The 15,543-nt window shown below is 36.1% G+C and overlaps 2 protein-coding genes across 3 annotated transcripts; one reads left to right on the plus strand and one right to left on the minus strand.

Annotated features, from left to right (window-relative positions):
- The first annotated feature begins 2,400 nt into the window (after nucleotides 1-2,400).
- On the plus strand, nucleotides 2,401-10,417 carry LOC144561791 (signal peptide peptidase-like 3). Of its 2 annotated transcripts, XM_078310884.1 has the most exons (15): nucleotides 2,401-2,751; nucleotides 3,347-3,505; nucleotides 3,682-3,796; nucleotides 4,314-4,433; nucleotides 4,551-4,675; nucleotides 5,726-5,890; nucleotides 6,251-6,285; nucleotides 6,688-6,841; nucleotides 6,940-6,993; nucleotides 7,522-7,590; nucleotides 8,117-8,209; nucleotides 8,656-8,801; nucleotides 8,974-9,044; nucleotides 9,572-9,655; nucleotides 10,013-10,417. In XM_078310884.1, exons 1-15 carry the CDS (start codon nucleotides 2,407-2,409, stop codon nucleotides 10,093-10,095), a joined length of 1,818 nt encoding a protein of 605 aa, XP_078167010.1. In that variant the 5' UTR covers nucleotides 2,401-2,406; the 3' UTR covers nucleotides 10,096-10,417. The 2 variants fall into 2 exon arrangements, with proteins under 2 accessions (XP_078167010.1, XP_078167011.1); XM_078310885.1 differs by lacking the exon at nucleotides 7,522-7,590.
- Nucleotides 10,418-10,760: 343 nt separating this feature from the next.
- Nucleotides 10,761-13,408, minus strand: LOC144561792 (uncharacterized). The gene is made up of 2 exons (XM_078310886.1): nucleotides 13,243-13,408; nucleotides 10,761-11,866 (listed from the first exon to the last, which is right to left on the minus strand). The coding sequence occupies exons 1-2, from the start codon at nucleotides 13,312-13,314 to the stop codon at nucleotides 10,931-10,933; spliced, it is 1,008 nt and encodes a 335-aa protein (XP_078167012.1). The 5' UTR covers nucleotides 13,315-13,408; the 3' UTR covers nucleotides 10,761-10,930.
- Nucleotides 13,409-15,543: the final 2,135 nt, after the last annotated feature.

Raw genomic sequence — 15,543 nt, forward strand, 5'->3', positions numbered from 1 at the left:
GTTATATATCGTTAATAAGATACTAATTACACAATATTATACACATACACATATACACATATACATACACATATACACATATACACATATACATATGCACATATACACATACATATACACATATACACATATACATACACATACACATATACATATATACATATACACATATACACATACACATATACATATATACATATCCACATATACACATACACATATACACATATACATATGCACATATACATATATACAATTTATTTTGGCATATACACTCTAAACAATAAAACTTTTTCTTTACAAAATTATTTAAATCAAAATACTCAGATCTCTTAAAAAAAAAAAAAAAAAAAAAAAAAAAGGAGACCGCCCGTGGGGGGGGGGGGGGGGGGGGGGGGGGGTTGGTCCCTAGGAGACCGCCCGTGGGGGGGGGGGCGGTTTGGTCTCCGAGGAGACCGCCCGTGTGCCGGGCGGTTTGGTCATTTTTGAAAAAAAATAGGATGCGGGGTTATTTTTAAAATTCACTTTTTATTTTGGGTTATTAATAAAAATGGCCGTAAATAAGGAAACAGTACAATTAAAATTAAATTTGAGAATATAATTTTTTGTGTGGCGGTAGATGTGGCGAGTATGTTTTGAGTTAAATTTAGATTTCTACACATTATTCAGATGCATTTAATCAAAAGAAGGCAGATTATGTGATTGGAGGGCTGAGATTGAATCCGAAATTTGAACTTTCAATCGTAGCCGTTGGCAGATCGGACACCCAACGTGCTTAATAATAGAATGGAGATATATGAGGAGGGTTCAAATGCCTCCATTTTTTGTGCCTCCATTTTTTGTGCCTCCATCATGCCTCCATTTTTTAAAACTTTAATAACTCAAAATTTAAAACTTAAAAGTCAAAATAAAACCGTTAGATGTGATCTATGTTATTTTCTCTATGTGCTCATAAAAAATTATCACATTTTAATTTTGTTTTTATGTGAATCAATAAGTTCAAAAATCAACGTCTAGAAATCATCCATATTAATGCATTTTTTACAAGCTCTTGATGACAATCAAAATAAAATTGAAATGTCATAATTTTTTACATGTGCATAAATAAAATGACGTAGATCATATTCAACGGTTTTATTTTGACTTTTAAGTTTTAAATTTTGAGTTATTAAAATTTAAAAAAATGAAGGCACGGTGGAGGCACAAAAAATGGAGGTATTTGAACCCTCCTCTATATATATTGTGTAGGGTTTTATAACTATAACTTGTTGGTCCAGACCGGAGTCTTTTCAATTTGGATCAGATCTAAATTAATATAAAGTTTTTAGTTGTTCGATCGGGTCCGAGTCAAGTGAGAATTTCTTGTAATGTTTATTAAACTAAAAAGGAGGATGATATATTATATTATATGCAGATTTATAGTTTGAACTAATTAATATCCCTGTAGACATGACGGCTGGTAAGTTATGAAATTCGTTTTTCCATAATATATAGGGACCTATATAGTATATTATATACGAAATACGGCTGGTAAGTTATGATGACACCGCATAATAGACCGTTTGAGATGGCCATAGAAGAAATTGAACATACTCCTTTTAAAATAGTAGTATAGTACTACTGTCACTGTGTGGTGTGCACGTGACTGGTCCCAAATGAAAGAGAAACGGTAAGAGGAAATCAAATTGGGGTGGGGACGTGGGGTTGTTGGATTCAAAAGGGGTCAGACTCAGACTTAGATTTGTTTGCATCTGTAATTCGATTCCTATGACTCTCTCTCGTCTCTTAGTCTCTAGAGTCGATTTGGCAATATCAATATGCCAAAATACAGCAGCAACGGCACTGAACAACTGCACAATTGCACATTGCACATTACGCATGGGCATGGATGCCTAGACAAATACAAGACTAGCATATGGGCCCACGGCCCAAACAAAAAGCCTAGATTGGGCCATGGTACGTAGGTCACGGCTCACGCTGTGCAATGTGCAATGTGCAATGTGCAATGTGCAATGTGCGTATTGCAAATCCCAAATCCCAAATCCCAATCGATCGGTATTGAAAATATATCTTATCTCATGACTTTTAGATTAATCTAAGCCATTCATACTCATACTCCCAGTCCCAGCTAGGCGGGCAGGCAGCTATGAGTCTATGACCAGATTAATCTAAGCCACCATACCAAAAGCTGTAATATCACCTACTGACCTACCTGTCGGGACTCCGGACACCAAAGATAGTGACAAGGATCGGATGTACTCAAACAACCAACCTTCATTTGCTATAACGGCTTATTCATTCTTTCTTTTCCGACCCGTGTTACCAAATATATACAAACAATAAGATATATATTGTTACATCTTTTATACAAACAAATTATTAATAAAGAAAATGAATTATGCGTGCATGCCAATCGTCCCGCCACCTGGTCTAACTGATCATATTGATACCACAGACAAACAAATTAACACAAAAAAAAGAAAAAAAAAAAAAAAAAAAAAAGCTTCTTCTCACTTTTATGTCAAATATTTACAGAAAAAGGGACAGCAAATTTTGAGGAGCGACCTTATTTGCTCTCCAGTAATGGCTATTAGGAGCATTTCACCGTTTTCCTTGTACAACGGCGCATCAATTTTTGTAATTTTTCTTCTTTCAATTGGGCCGAATTTTTTCTATGTGCTGGGAGATGGTGAATCTATGGAAGATGGTTCTGGTGCCAAATACCCTGGATGTAGCAACGAATTCAGAAAGGTATATTTTTCATTTGCGGGAATTGATCAAACCAATTAACTCTGACAAGATTGCGATTCAAAATCATGGTAATCATGGATGAGTACATGTAATTGTTAATGTTAATTTGTATTCAACTCAGGTGCATTTGGTTTGGGATGTAAATAGAATTAAAGATTGCTAAAAAAAAAAAAATTGCTCTGAGTCAATTAGTTAAATGATATTGCAATAACTCATCCATGTAATGTGTGCCATAGCTGAAACATACCATTCTGGATTGATAATATCAGTGTATTTGCTTTGTTGTTTACCTATCCACTGACAAGGTTCCTTGAATATTTAAATATCTGGAACACATGCAGGGTAGAGAGCCCATTATAACTTCCACTCATATTTACTAATTAGTACATGGTAACATAAACATATTATATACAATATATTATAACAGGCAAGCTTAGTCCAGGCAAAACTCAATGTAGTACTACATATTGGTTGGCAAGGTCTTACATGAAAACTGATTCTTACCAGAACCGGCCTATGAATGAATTTTGTTTCAGCACACATAGTTCTTGTTTCTAATTAATATTTTTAGTTAACTACTCTGTTAATGGCTTAGGTTCGAGTAAGAATATGGTTGAAAGGTGCAGAACAGCCAAGCGAACTTGGAATAAATGCCAGATTTGGGGAAGTTTTGCCTGTTCTCCAAGCTGATGCTGTGAATAGGCAAATTCTTATTGCAAATCCTTTAAATAGTTGTGCCAAAATGTCTTCATTAGTAAGTATATTTCAATTTTGAAGCATCTTTTTCTGAGTATCAAAGATTGGTATCTTGCCCAACTTCTTCATTACATTCATCTTATAGGCAAGCGTACAAGTTTTGTTAACATAAATATGGTAGAAACTGTATATTATGTTTAGTCGTGTATAATTGTGAATATGGTGTTTATGTAGGAGGCAGCAAATGCTATAGTACTGGCAACAAGAGGAGAATGTACTTTCCTTGAGAAAGCTAAAATCGCGCAGTCATCTGGTGCGGCTGGCCTTCTCTTGGTTAACACTGATGAAGGTCTCTCTCTTTCTCTTTCTCTCTCTCTCCCCAAACAAATATCCCCTCTGAAATACACCATGCATGTTTTCTATGGGAACACGGACAGATGAAACTTATGCAATGCTTGATAAAAGCAGAAACAAAGTTTACATACTCAGTACTCACACACGCGCCACACACAACCAATGAGTATGAAATGAGATCATCAGACAAACATAATTGATTGATATTAAGAATTGGAACTGCATCTCTCTGTAGAAAGACGGGGCTCATACCTCTGTGCTAAGCCTGCAGTTCTTTATCTATAATTGATCATTTGAATAATATTTAATTATTTACTAGTGGATTATTCATATAAAAAATATTTTTAAACCTAATATACTAAACTTCTTTGGGTCTCAGTATGACCCTGCCAGACCAGCAAGGTGACTGTTACACTAGGTCATCTGGTGTAGTCAGTTTAGATCCAGCTTCCTTAACTTATATGACATGACCACAAATCACTAAAATTTCCACATCATGATTGATATTTCAGATCTTGAGGAGATGGTATGTTCAGCAAATGACACGGCTTCTGATGTTAAAATACCGGTTGTAATGATATCATCATCTGTTGGAAATAAAATTATAGATTCTTTGCAGAAGAAAGCAAGAGGTAAGTTTCAGTGCACCTATTTGGTATAGTACCAGAGTCCCGGTAACAGTAGATAACACGTGCACCCTTTCTTTGGTATAGTATCTAATTCTCTCTCTCTTCTCTCTCTCTCTCCAGTTGACGTGCTGCTATATACACCGAACAAGCCCATATTGGACATGGGGATAGCGATTCTGTGGATCATGGCTGTCGGATGTACTGTCTGTGCGGCTCTTTGGGGAAAATACATTTCATGTGACAAGGCAAGATCCAAATAGTATTTTTAATGGTTTTTCATACACATTAGAAGATAGTCTTTTCATTCTACTAAAGAATCAATTTGTAAAATATGCCAAGTCTCAAAAACAGATATGGAGAAGCTGACATCATTCCATATATAACCGACTTAGCTATTGGTAACCTGATACTATGCATTGCCTAACAAAATTATATAATGTCAGATAAACCCTATAAAATACAAGGGTATCCTATGTGCCCTACCCTTCTCCATTTTCTTCAGAATGTAACCCAAAATACCCCTCCTTTCTCTCTCTGGTATATTGGCATCAATGGGGAAGACAGGTGGTCCGGGTGTTGTTTTGAAGGACTCTGTTAATGGAGGATAAAATGATGGATCATATGTCTTACAAGGGTACAAATACAACATATGACATGCTTTTGTCTTGTTAAGTACATCATCATGAAGCCTTCATTTTATAGTTATATTAGTGACAAATATGCATTGTTTACAAATTACACCCAAATATACTACCTATTTGCAAAAAATTAACATCTTGACATTGCTAGTATTGTCCAATAATTTAAGTCCCATCGATGTTGACAATTTACCCTATTCCTGAATAGATTTGCACGGTCTCAAGTTTTGATAAACAATTTTGTTTAGATTTTCCTACTGCTAGGGACAATTAGATCATTCTATCTATTGAACCTTTAATTTAACAGCTCACTGCTAGTTCCATATAAACTAAGGACATGAACACATTCATAGCAAATACATTAAAAATGTGTTGTTTCACTTGTACGTACAGTAAATGTTAGATGTAATTTGTGAAAAGAAGAAAAACCATAACAAAGAATGAAGTGTATTTCTTATTGTTGTTTCAATTTCAATAATCTATTATTATTATTATTACTGCTGCTGCTGCTGCTACTACTACTGTTATTACTGTTGTTACTACTGTTATTATTACTGTTATTATTACTATTACTATTATTGTTATTATTCTTATTCTTATCCTTATTCTTGTCCTTGTCCTTGTTATTGTTAGCTGACTTTTGTTTCTAATGCATAGGAATCACCTGAAGATGATGATGATGATGGGGTGTTCGAAATAAAGGCATTTGGAGCCATAGTATTTGCGGTGGTCGCATCAGCAGCCTTAGTAATTCTATATTTCTTCATGTCTGCTGCTATTCTTTGGGTGGTTGTTGTCTTATTTGCATTTGCTGCTATTGAGGTTTGCACTTGTCTTTTATAACTACTCTTAATTGTAATATTACCACACAGACCCCTGAAATATCATGCTTACCCATTGGGAGGCATTGTAGAGAATATAAAATGCATATGTTGCTCCCTTACCTTGTCCATTTACTTCACAAGATGTCCTACAGTAGTACCATACTACTTTCTTCTTGTTCTCTTTACAAATGAGAAGGTATGAGGGGTAATTTGGGTAAAGTTTTAAAGATATTAGGTGACAAAGTGTAGGTGTTAGATTTTCGGTGCTTTAGATATCCTTCGTGATGTTCCTCACTATGTGTGATATTTTTCTTTCTTTCATTTTACATAATGATAATTTGTATCTTGAACTTGTCAGGGAATGCACTTTGTGGCTGTAACTCTTATCACAAGGTATGTGACCTGACTAATGGTTACTTTCAAATGTTGGGTACCTTGTCCAATTTTATTTTTCATTTCATGATATTCATTTCTCAACCAAAACAGCACTTACAATATATTGTGGATGACCAGCACGTGAGTGGTAGTGTATTATGCTCTACAAAGGGGTATTGGTATAGACTGTTGGCTGTGAATTTTGCCTGCCATTACAACTGATCATAGATTAACCTTGTCATTACTAAGTATCTGGTACAGAGATCTTTAAAAAGGTACCAGTGATCCTGGCTTTAGTTATGTTCACCCTTTCTAGGCTAGTTTAGCCCTTGTTTGTTCAATCAGGATCCAGAAGGAAGGATGGTTTCTTTTTGGAGATTTGAAATATTGAATAGAGGTACACGATGTATGGTTAAACAGAGTATTTAAAGGATGTGAACGGAAGGTGAAGGTGCCATTGATAGGGGAACAATTGATCTTAAGTTTTATCGTGGTACCAATCTGCATTTTTGTGTCTGTTTGGTGGGTCATCCATCAGGACTCTCCAAGTGCCTTTGTTGGCCAAGACTTTATGGTAATCTCTCTCTCTCTCACACACACACACAAACTGGAAATCTCTTTCTCCCTCTCTCTCTCATTTCTAACAACAGGTTTTTGTTTCTGGGATTTCAGGGAATCTGTTTGTTGATAACTGTATTGCAGTTAGCGCAATTACCGAATGTAATGGTAATTAACATTTCATATTTATCTATGTTAAATAGTGTTTTTTTCTTGTTTTCTATTTTAGGTAAATAACTTAAAATGGTCCTTAAAGAATGAAATGATTCCTGTTTGCTTGAGGTTGAATACTTTCAAAATTGATCAGCTAATTTGTTAGTGGTACTTATTTTGGTTCTAATGTCGCTATTGCTTCTGAATCCTTTTAGAGAAACTTTACTTTGCCAAAGTAGAAAAATTAGCAACATTAAGCTATTTATGCTTTTTGGCATATCACAATAGATCATTTCAGGTATTAATCAAGAATGTTTCTCAGAGGAACTTTATTGGTGTATGGACTTCTAATTCCAATAAATAGATATCTAAACTTCGGAAAAGCAACTCCATATGTCCATCCCTCTATTTTCTCAGCTAACACATTAACTTCTGTTGACATGGACTGCTTGGCTCATTACATAGACCGCTCTCTAATGGAGTAATGAATTTAATTTTCTTCTCTTATCTGCTCTGTATCCTTCTTCCTTTTCTCTGATGAAGCAAAGCAAAGTGGACCCACATGGTGGGTGCATTTGGATAGCCAAGCAGTCCACGTCAGCAAAAGAAAAGGTAGTCGAGGAACGATGGAAGGACTAGCTGGAATACTGGATTGTTTCTCTTACTTTCTGGGACCAATTTGTTGTAAATGGAAATTCAGGAGCAATGCATAATCTTTGACAACATGTACATCCAAGGAATTGGGGACTTTGTGAATCTTCTTTCTTTAACATATATCATTCTACTGAATCTCTTAAAATCTAAAGTCCATGTATATGCAAATAACTAATTCTTACAGTGTGTAATCCAGGTTACTTAATATTCTATTAAATATTGGGTGGTTGTCTATCCAAGGACATCCCTTTTTATTACTGAGATATTGGGGCTAACTTGTAAAACCTTTTTTTTGTTTTGTTTTGGAAGCAAGTAGGTCAAAGCCTACTTTAATCTTTATTAATCCAATAAAAAGAGCTTACAGTACAAGAGCAGCAGAGAATATACAAACAAGTGGCAAGAGACTACAATCATTTAAAAAGGAAAAATACTAAAAATTTATAAAACCATGTGTTCTCAAACTATGTTTTCCACTGTTTTTCAGGTTGCAGCAGCACTTCTGGGAATGGCATTTTTTTATGATATATTCTGGGTGTTTATATCTCCCCTCTTTTTTAAAAAAAGTGTTATGATAACAGTAAGTACATCTCTATCATGCAAGTTTTTTTATAGAAGAATTTGCATGTGCCCTCAAAATTTCAATTTTAGCCTTCCATATGAGATCCATCTCCTTTCTTCTGTATTTAAGTAGTGAAAAACAACTGGAAGAAAGAGTACCCTGGGTACCATTTGCAAAAGGTGGAGAAGCAAGGTTCTGAAAATATTTTCAATGCCTTCTACCGGTATACATGATAATTCCTATGTTGGAGTTATACATGTTATTTTATTGTTTCTGGAGGGGTACTAATTTAAGTTTTCTTTATTAAATTTGTTTATTTGGGTTATAAATTTAGCAAGAACTGTGCTGTCTTTGTTATTTAGATTACTAGACACATATTTTCCATCTGTTGTTAAAACGTAATGAATTAATGATACATGGTTATTTTGCAAAAGGACAACAATTTAGATTGGATTTTCTTTTAGGTTGCAAAAGGAAACGAGAACAGCGGTGGGCCAGCCATACCCATGGTTTTAAAAATGCCAAGACATTTGGATGCATGGTATGGGTATGACATGATTGGGTTTGGAGATATACTACTCCCTGGACTACTTGTTGCCTTTAGTTTCAGGTACCTGTTTTATCTTGTTAAACCATAGAAGTGAACTGTGAACTGGTATGCTTTTGTTTAGGTACAATTGCAATACCAGTGATCACTTCATTGCTTCAATGAATTTTGCTTGTTTTAAAGTTTTTCTGTGGCTTGCACAAATTAATTGAGATTTACTTTTACTATATTTCAGATATGATCAGATCAGAAATAAGGAATGGTCCGATGGTTATTTTCTTTGGCTATCTATTGGCTATGCATGTGGTGCGTCTCATTTTGTAGATTAATGTGCTTTTACTTTGTAACTGATGCCAGTGAAAATTGCAAAGGTTACATGCTTACAGCACCAAATCAAACTCTTCTTTTGATTTCTTTTCTTAGATTGAAATAGCATGGGTTTTAATTATTTGGAAGTATAGATAGATATCTAGGCAGGGTAATTTGAAGCTAATATGGGAGTACAGGTTGATTTGAACCCCAATGGAAGTTCATTGCAGAGTTATAGGTTAATTTAAAATTTTAAATAAAATTGGGTTATATCAAGTTTTAGAATAGATGGTGCTTGATTCAACACAGCACAGAGCCAATACTGTGCCAATCAAACCATGTACCCATATTTGCTGAGATTTTATAAACATTGATCTTTATAATACCAAAAAATTAGCAAATGGAATAATAAACTTGTTTTCCATTTTGTTCTTTTTAAATGAGGTGATGTATCCTCAATTACAGGTGTAGCTTTTTATTGATTGTATTAGGGACTAAAATCTACCCCTTCTTTCTTTGTCCAGGATTAACCCTCACATATGTGGCTCTTTATGTAATGAATGGTCATGGGCAGCCTGCTCTTCTCTACCTTGTTCCATGCACCTTAGGTATAAGCAAAGCTCAAATGAGTGACCTTTTCCACATATTAAAAATTGAGAAATCTCAAATAAGATAGCACTAGCTTATATGCTGCATTTAAAAGTTCATAGCCTTGCACAATTGTGGAGTGATGAAGTTGGAAATTGGGTAAATTAACTTCTAGTACTGATTGCATAGTAAAGGATTAGCTGAGCCAAATTTGGATTAAATTGAGAATTAACTACAACTTGCTTGAGCTAAACTGGCCTTAAGTTGGCCATGTAAAAGTCTTGTTTATAAGTAAGATCGCCAAAAACTTTGGTAAGCTGAAGTTGCACTAATATTTTTTTTATGGTTACACTACTTATATTATGTGGAATTTACAGGGCTAATACTTATATTGGGTGCAAAGAGAAGAGAACTGAAGGATCTTTGGAGCTTTAAAGCTACAAAAAAATGCGACACCTGAAACTGATTAAAAGGTTTTGAGATCAATATGCTACAGCCAAGGTTACATAAAAAGTGGCACGGTTCATATGTTGAACTGGAAAGGAACCTACATCTTCAGAAATGGTACATTGATGAAAAGTTCCCTTCGTAATTTTTGCTGGAATTTGAAAATGTTTGTATAAAAATACAATGTAAATTATGTTGAATCAATTAAGTACATAGCCATTCATGTTGGATGAAGAAAAGACTTGTTACATTAAAAAATAAAAATATCAAACTGTTCAGAAACTTGAATATATTCATTACATTTTCATGAGACTATTTGAGTGTTATTCTGAAAAGGATTTACTCCAAAATGATACAAGACATGTAGAACCCTGGTCTACTCCCTAGTGCAAAATAGATGAACCCAAAATCGTATTTTGGAGATTATTAGCATGCAATATATTATAGGTTAATTAATTTCCACTATTTTCTCAAAGAATTGCTGTGACTTCCATCATTTGCATATATTATGCTAAGAAATTACTGTAGTTGGTAAACTTAATAGAGCAATTATTTAATTCTCCTTGGAATATCACGTACCTGTAGTCTCTGGTGTGGCCCATTTCATTTGCGATCCGTTTTATCACTCTTGGAAACCATACTTCCATGAACCATTTTGTATAAGACATAAGAATATCATTTTCCAGAACAGCTCCTAAAAATTAAATCTCACATCCAAAACGAACTCCTACTTGTTACAATTAAAAACATTGCCTAATCTTCCTTAAAACATGAGGGAGTAGACACTAATCAGTGCCAAACAATGCATAAGCACATTAGTTAACAAGATAAATTAAAACACAAGTGCATTAGTCAACAACTACATCAGTTGTGCGCAGCTCCCTTTTGGGTCTCCCTCGCCCCCTTTTCTTCCCGCTCACTTGTTCTGATGCCACATCGTTTCCTTCCTTTTTAGGCCTTCCAGGTCCCTTCTTCTCGGCAATCTCAGCTGATGCCTTCTTCACCATTTTCGGCCTCCCAGGCCCCTTTTTCTTCTCACCCATGACAGGTGGGGCCCCGTTCTCCACCGTTTTCGGCCTCCCAGGCCCCTTTCTCTTCTCACCCATGACAGGTGGGCCCCCATTCCCCACCATTTTAGGCCTACCTGCACCCTTCCTTTTCTTGCCCCCTTGCAATTGGACCACTGACTCTTTTCTTGGCCTCCCAGGCCCAGGTCCCTTCTCACTCTTTGGTGGTCGGCCCCGCTTGCTTGCCCCATTTGGTGCCACCTTTTCCATGCCAACAGCCGGGATTTTCGGGGGCCTGCCGGGACTCTTTTTCACTGCCAGGATTTTTGGTGGCCTGCCAGGACCCCTTTTCACTGCCTGGATTTTCGGTGGCCTGCCAGGCTGCTTATTCGGGGCCAACAATTGACTTTTTGGTGGTCTGCCGGGGCCCCTCTTCACTGCCAAACTTTTTGGTGGCCTACCAGGGGCCCTTTTTACTGTCAGTTTAACAGATTGGCCTAAAGACGACTGGGAAGTTTCTAGAACCTTCTTGGGCCTTCCACGAGGCCGAGAGGTGACAATAGAGGAAGCAAGATTGAGTTTAGACCTGGGAGAGAGCTTATAGGAGTGCCTGAGCATGTGTAGTGCGCCCTCAGTGCGGAGGCGGCGCAAGTGGTGCGCCAGCAATGCATTGTGCTTCTCAGAGAGGTGGGTGTATGTGGTCTTGATAAACTTAGAGATGGCATGTTTGCTAGACCCTCCACGTTCATTCAACACCACCACTGCTTTCAGTATCATCTACACAGAAAATTACACATCAATTTCAACCTGACAAAAAGCATTGCTTGCCACGTACAGGCCATAGCTTTACCTGCCACAACTCGAAATGAAGTTCTTCACTAATTAATTAACTAATGACATTAATTTGCATAGTTAAATTATTTATAAACTTTGATTTCATCAATTAGCAACTAAGATCAACTGCACATTATGCACTTCTACCACACACCAAAAATAGTTCCATAAGAGTCCCTACAACAATTGAAAAATGAAAATAATAGTAGGGTGAATTCAGAAAAATCCATATCTTGGTGAGCATAAAGCTAGTTGGCATTTATTTACGAACCACATTAATTCTCATCATTCTATAATTTTCACTGTCTTACAAAGGAACAACAAAAAGAGAGAAGAAACATCTTTCCTCAAAAAATGCATCTCAGAAAATACCGTCTCAGGTGGCATAAACAATTAAGAATAAGTATGCTTCTCAAAATCTCAGAACTTGTAATTTCAATTGTTCAGCACCATAACTTTCCAGGTACAAGGCACCAAACTAAAAGAGAATTAGTACATAATCTTTTGTTTGTAAGGGTAAAAATAATTGCAGAATACAAACTAAATTTATAATCCATACAAAAAAGTGCGTACTTATTGTTGAAACCTAAAAGTCAGTAAATTTTCTTATACAAAACCCTTACTTAAAAGATAACCTTAATTAAATTAGACAAAATAGTACCAAAGTTAAGCTGTTATTTGTTTATGTATTTTAAACTAGGTCAGTGGGCTCTTATTGTTGTGACCCGAGTGGGATCATAAAACAATATTATTTTCTATGATTTTTGTCTGAATGTAGTCACTCTATCAGTTCCTCAGCAATCTAGTAAGCCCCTTGAAACTTATTTTTGCAAAAATAAAATAGAAAACTCCACATAGTTTTAGGTCAGTTGAGTTGTTGCAAAAAAAAAAAAAGAAAAAAAAAACGTTCAAGCCTTTTGGTAGACTTGCGCAAATTAATGTTAGTGGTGAGTTACTTTAACAAAACATATATTCTAGAGGACGTGTTTGCAAAAGAAGCAAGATTAAATGTGGTTGAGCCATCTATGTAGCATGAACTCTCTCCCATTTTTCACAAATTAAACACACGTCACCACCAAAACCTGCGAGCCCCGAGCAAGGCAACCTACCGACACATTTTAACGCATACACTTTCTCATCTCATAATTTCAGAAAAAGAAAAGGTTAATAAAATTAAAATAGCAACTTACTATTTCTATAAGCTTGTAAACCAGTTAAAGAACTGTCGTGCACCTAGGGTTTATATTTCATTTTGGAAATAAAAATACTATCTGTATTCCCTTTGAGCAGGAAAAGAAATTAGTATATTCGCTGCATACCTCTTTGTAAGGAGGGTGGAGGACAGGTTTGGCGGCGATCGCCGGGGGAGGTAAAGCCAAAGTGCTCTCCATCTTATCTTGGAGAGGAGAGAAAAAAGGGAGAAAGGAGTGAGCTTTTAAGTTCCAATCCAGAAAGAGAGATCTCGAAATCCAAAAGAGACGAGAGACGAGAGGAGAATAGAGAGAATGGGTCTGTAAAAGGAAACCGAGTTCTTTATTTCAAAAATTAACCTGCACATAATCTGCATTTTCTTTCAGTCGTAATTATTTACAAACTTTTACAAATGTGCCAACTGTTCATTGTTTTATTCGCATATATATATATATATTTCACAATTCCTTGCGCCACTTGCACATGGTACAAGTTTGTAAGAAAAGTTCTGACCGGTACCTTCAGCTTTTACTAAAGCCTTCTACAGTATTGTGATAAGTTGATAGCTGATAACAAAAGAGGGGGGGTTTTTAAAATGCATCCTTTCTTTTATGCGGTTAATCTAATATGTATTTTTTTAAATTTAAATAGTCAATTTAAATCTTCCAACATATTTTTCATATTAAAATGTATTTGGAGATCAAATTTTATATTTTTTAAAAACTTTTTTACTATTTTTTCAAAAAAAATTGATTAAACCTAACAATAATAAAAAATTCAAGAAAGTGATGATTTTCAAAAATTCTGAAAAAATAATAAATTTTTTTTAAAAAATATAAAATTTAATTTTCAAACACATTTTAATATGAAAAATACATTGAAAGGTACAAGGAGAGAATGCACGGTAGAAACACAAAAAAAAATAATGCATTTTAATTCTCCGAAGATTTTTATTAATATCCCTGAAACAAATCAAAATTTTAAAAATGCCCCTGTCCCCAATTTTTTTTTAAAAATGCCCTGACCGCCTGGGCCCAGGGCGGCCCAATATTCCCTGTGAGGCGCCACCCTATGGGGCGGCCCATAGCACAAGTGAGGCGCCACACAGCAGGGCGCCTCATGTGTGTGTTGATTTAAACCCCGTTTTCTGCCTCTGTCACTTCTCGATTTGAGAATTTCGCTCGAGGCGAGAAACTGAGTGAATAGGTATGTTTTTTAATTATAATAATTAGTCATTACTGTAGTTATTTTTTACTGTTGTAATTACTGTTGCGTACTGTACATTTACTGTTGCGTACTGTACATTTACTGTTGCCTACTGTACATTTACTGTTGCCTACTATACATTGTCTGTAGCGTACTGTATGTTTAGGGTAGCAATTTAGTTGTACAAGCACTGTAGCGTACCGTATATTTACTGTAGCAATTGCTGTACACGTACTGTAGCAACATTGTAATTTTTTTAAATTATTTTTCAATTAGTCATTTATTTTTCAATTAGTCATTTATTATTGTACCCATTATTATGTCATGTAATACTTGTAATTTTTTTTTTAAAATGTAGTTTGTTAAAGAAGAGATGTTAGTTGCACTGTATGTCGGCGGCAAGCTAGAAAGGGATGAAGATGACGTGCATTACACGAAAGAAGTCGCATTTGGCTTCGAGATTAATGAAAATACCACATTTGAGGAACTGAAGGAGCTAATATACGAAAAGACATATGTAAACCCCAACAGGTATGAAATAGAATTGGCTACACGGATTGACAACTCACGTGTGGGGGGTAGACCTTACTTTGTTAAATTTCCAATAACAGATGCCAATTTGTGGAGAGTTGTGTATACTCAATTTGTGGCTTGTGGGGTCCCGGTGATGGACATATATTCGAAGAGGGTTCCCCGGACGAGGGCTGGACCTTCAAGTTCGGCTGGGGCGGGACCTTCAGGTTATGACAATTCGGGTTATGACAACCAGGGGTACCACCAGCACTCCCTTTATGACAACCAAAGGTACCACCAGCACTCCCCTTATGACCACCAGGAGTACCACCAGCAATCCCCTTATGACAACCAGGAATATCACCAGCAGTCCCCTTATGACAGCCAGAGGTACCACAGCCCCGGTTATGGCAACCAGGGGTACCACAACTCCCCAGAAAATACTGAAGAGTTGCCACCACCACCCAGACAGACACCCATAATCCCTAGATTTCCAACTATGCCAGAGTCAGGACCGGTACCCGTTAATCGAAATGATATTGATATTGATGTTGATGCTATTGATGCCATACCAGAAAGGGAAATGGAAACGGGGGACGAATACCAAGGGGTTTGGGAAGCTGATGACTTATCAGATGGTGATGCAAATGTACCAGGTTTATCCAGGGTAGAAAAATTCCCGATTACAGGTCGGGGAAGTAAGCATCCGG

Source organism: Carex rostrata, chromosome 11, assembly GCF_964058835.1.
Source record: "Carex rostrata chromosome 11, lpCarRost1.2, whole genome shotgun sequence".
Lineage (NCBI taxonomy): Eukaryota > Viridiplantae > Streptophyta > Magnoliopsida > Poales > Cyperaceae > Carex > Carex rostrata.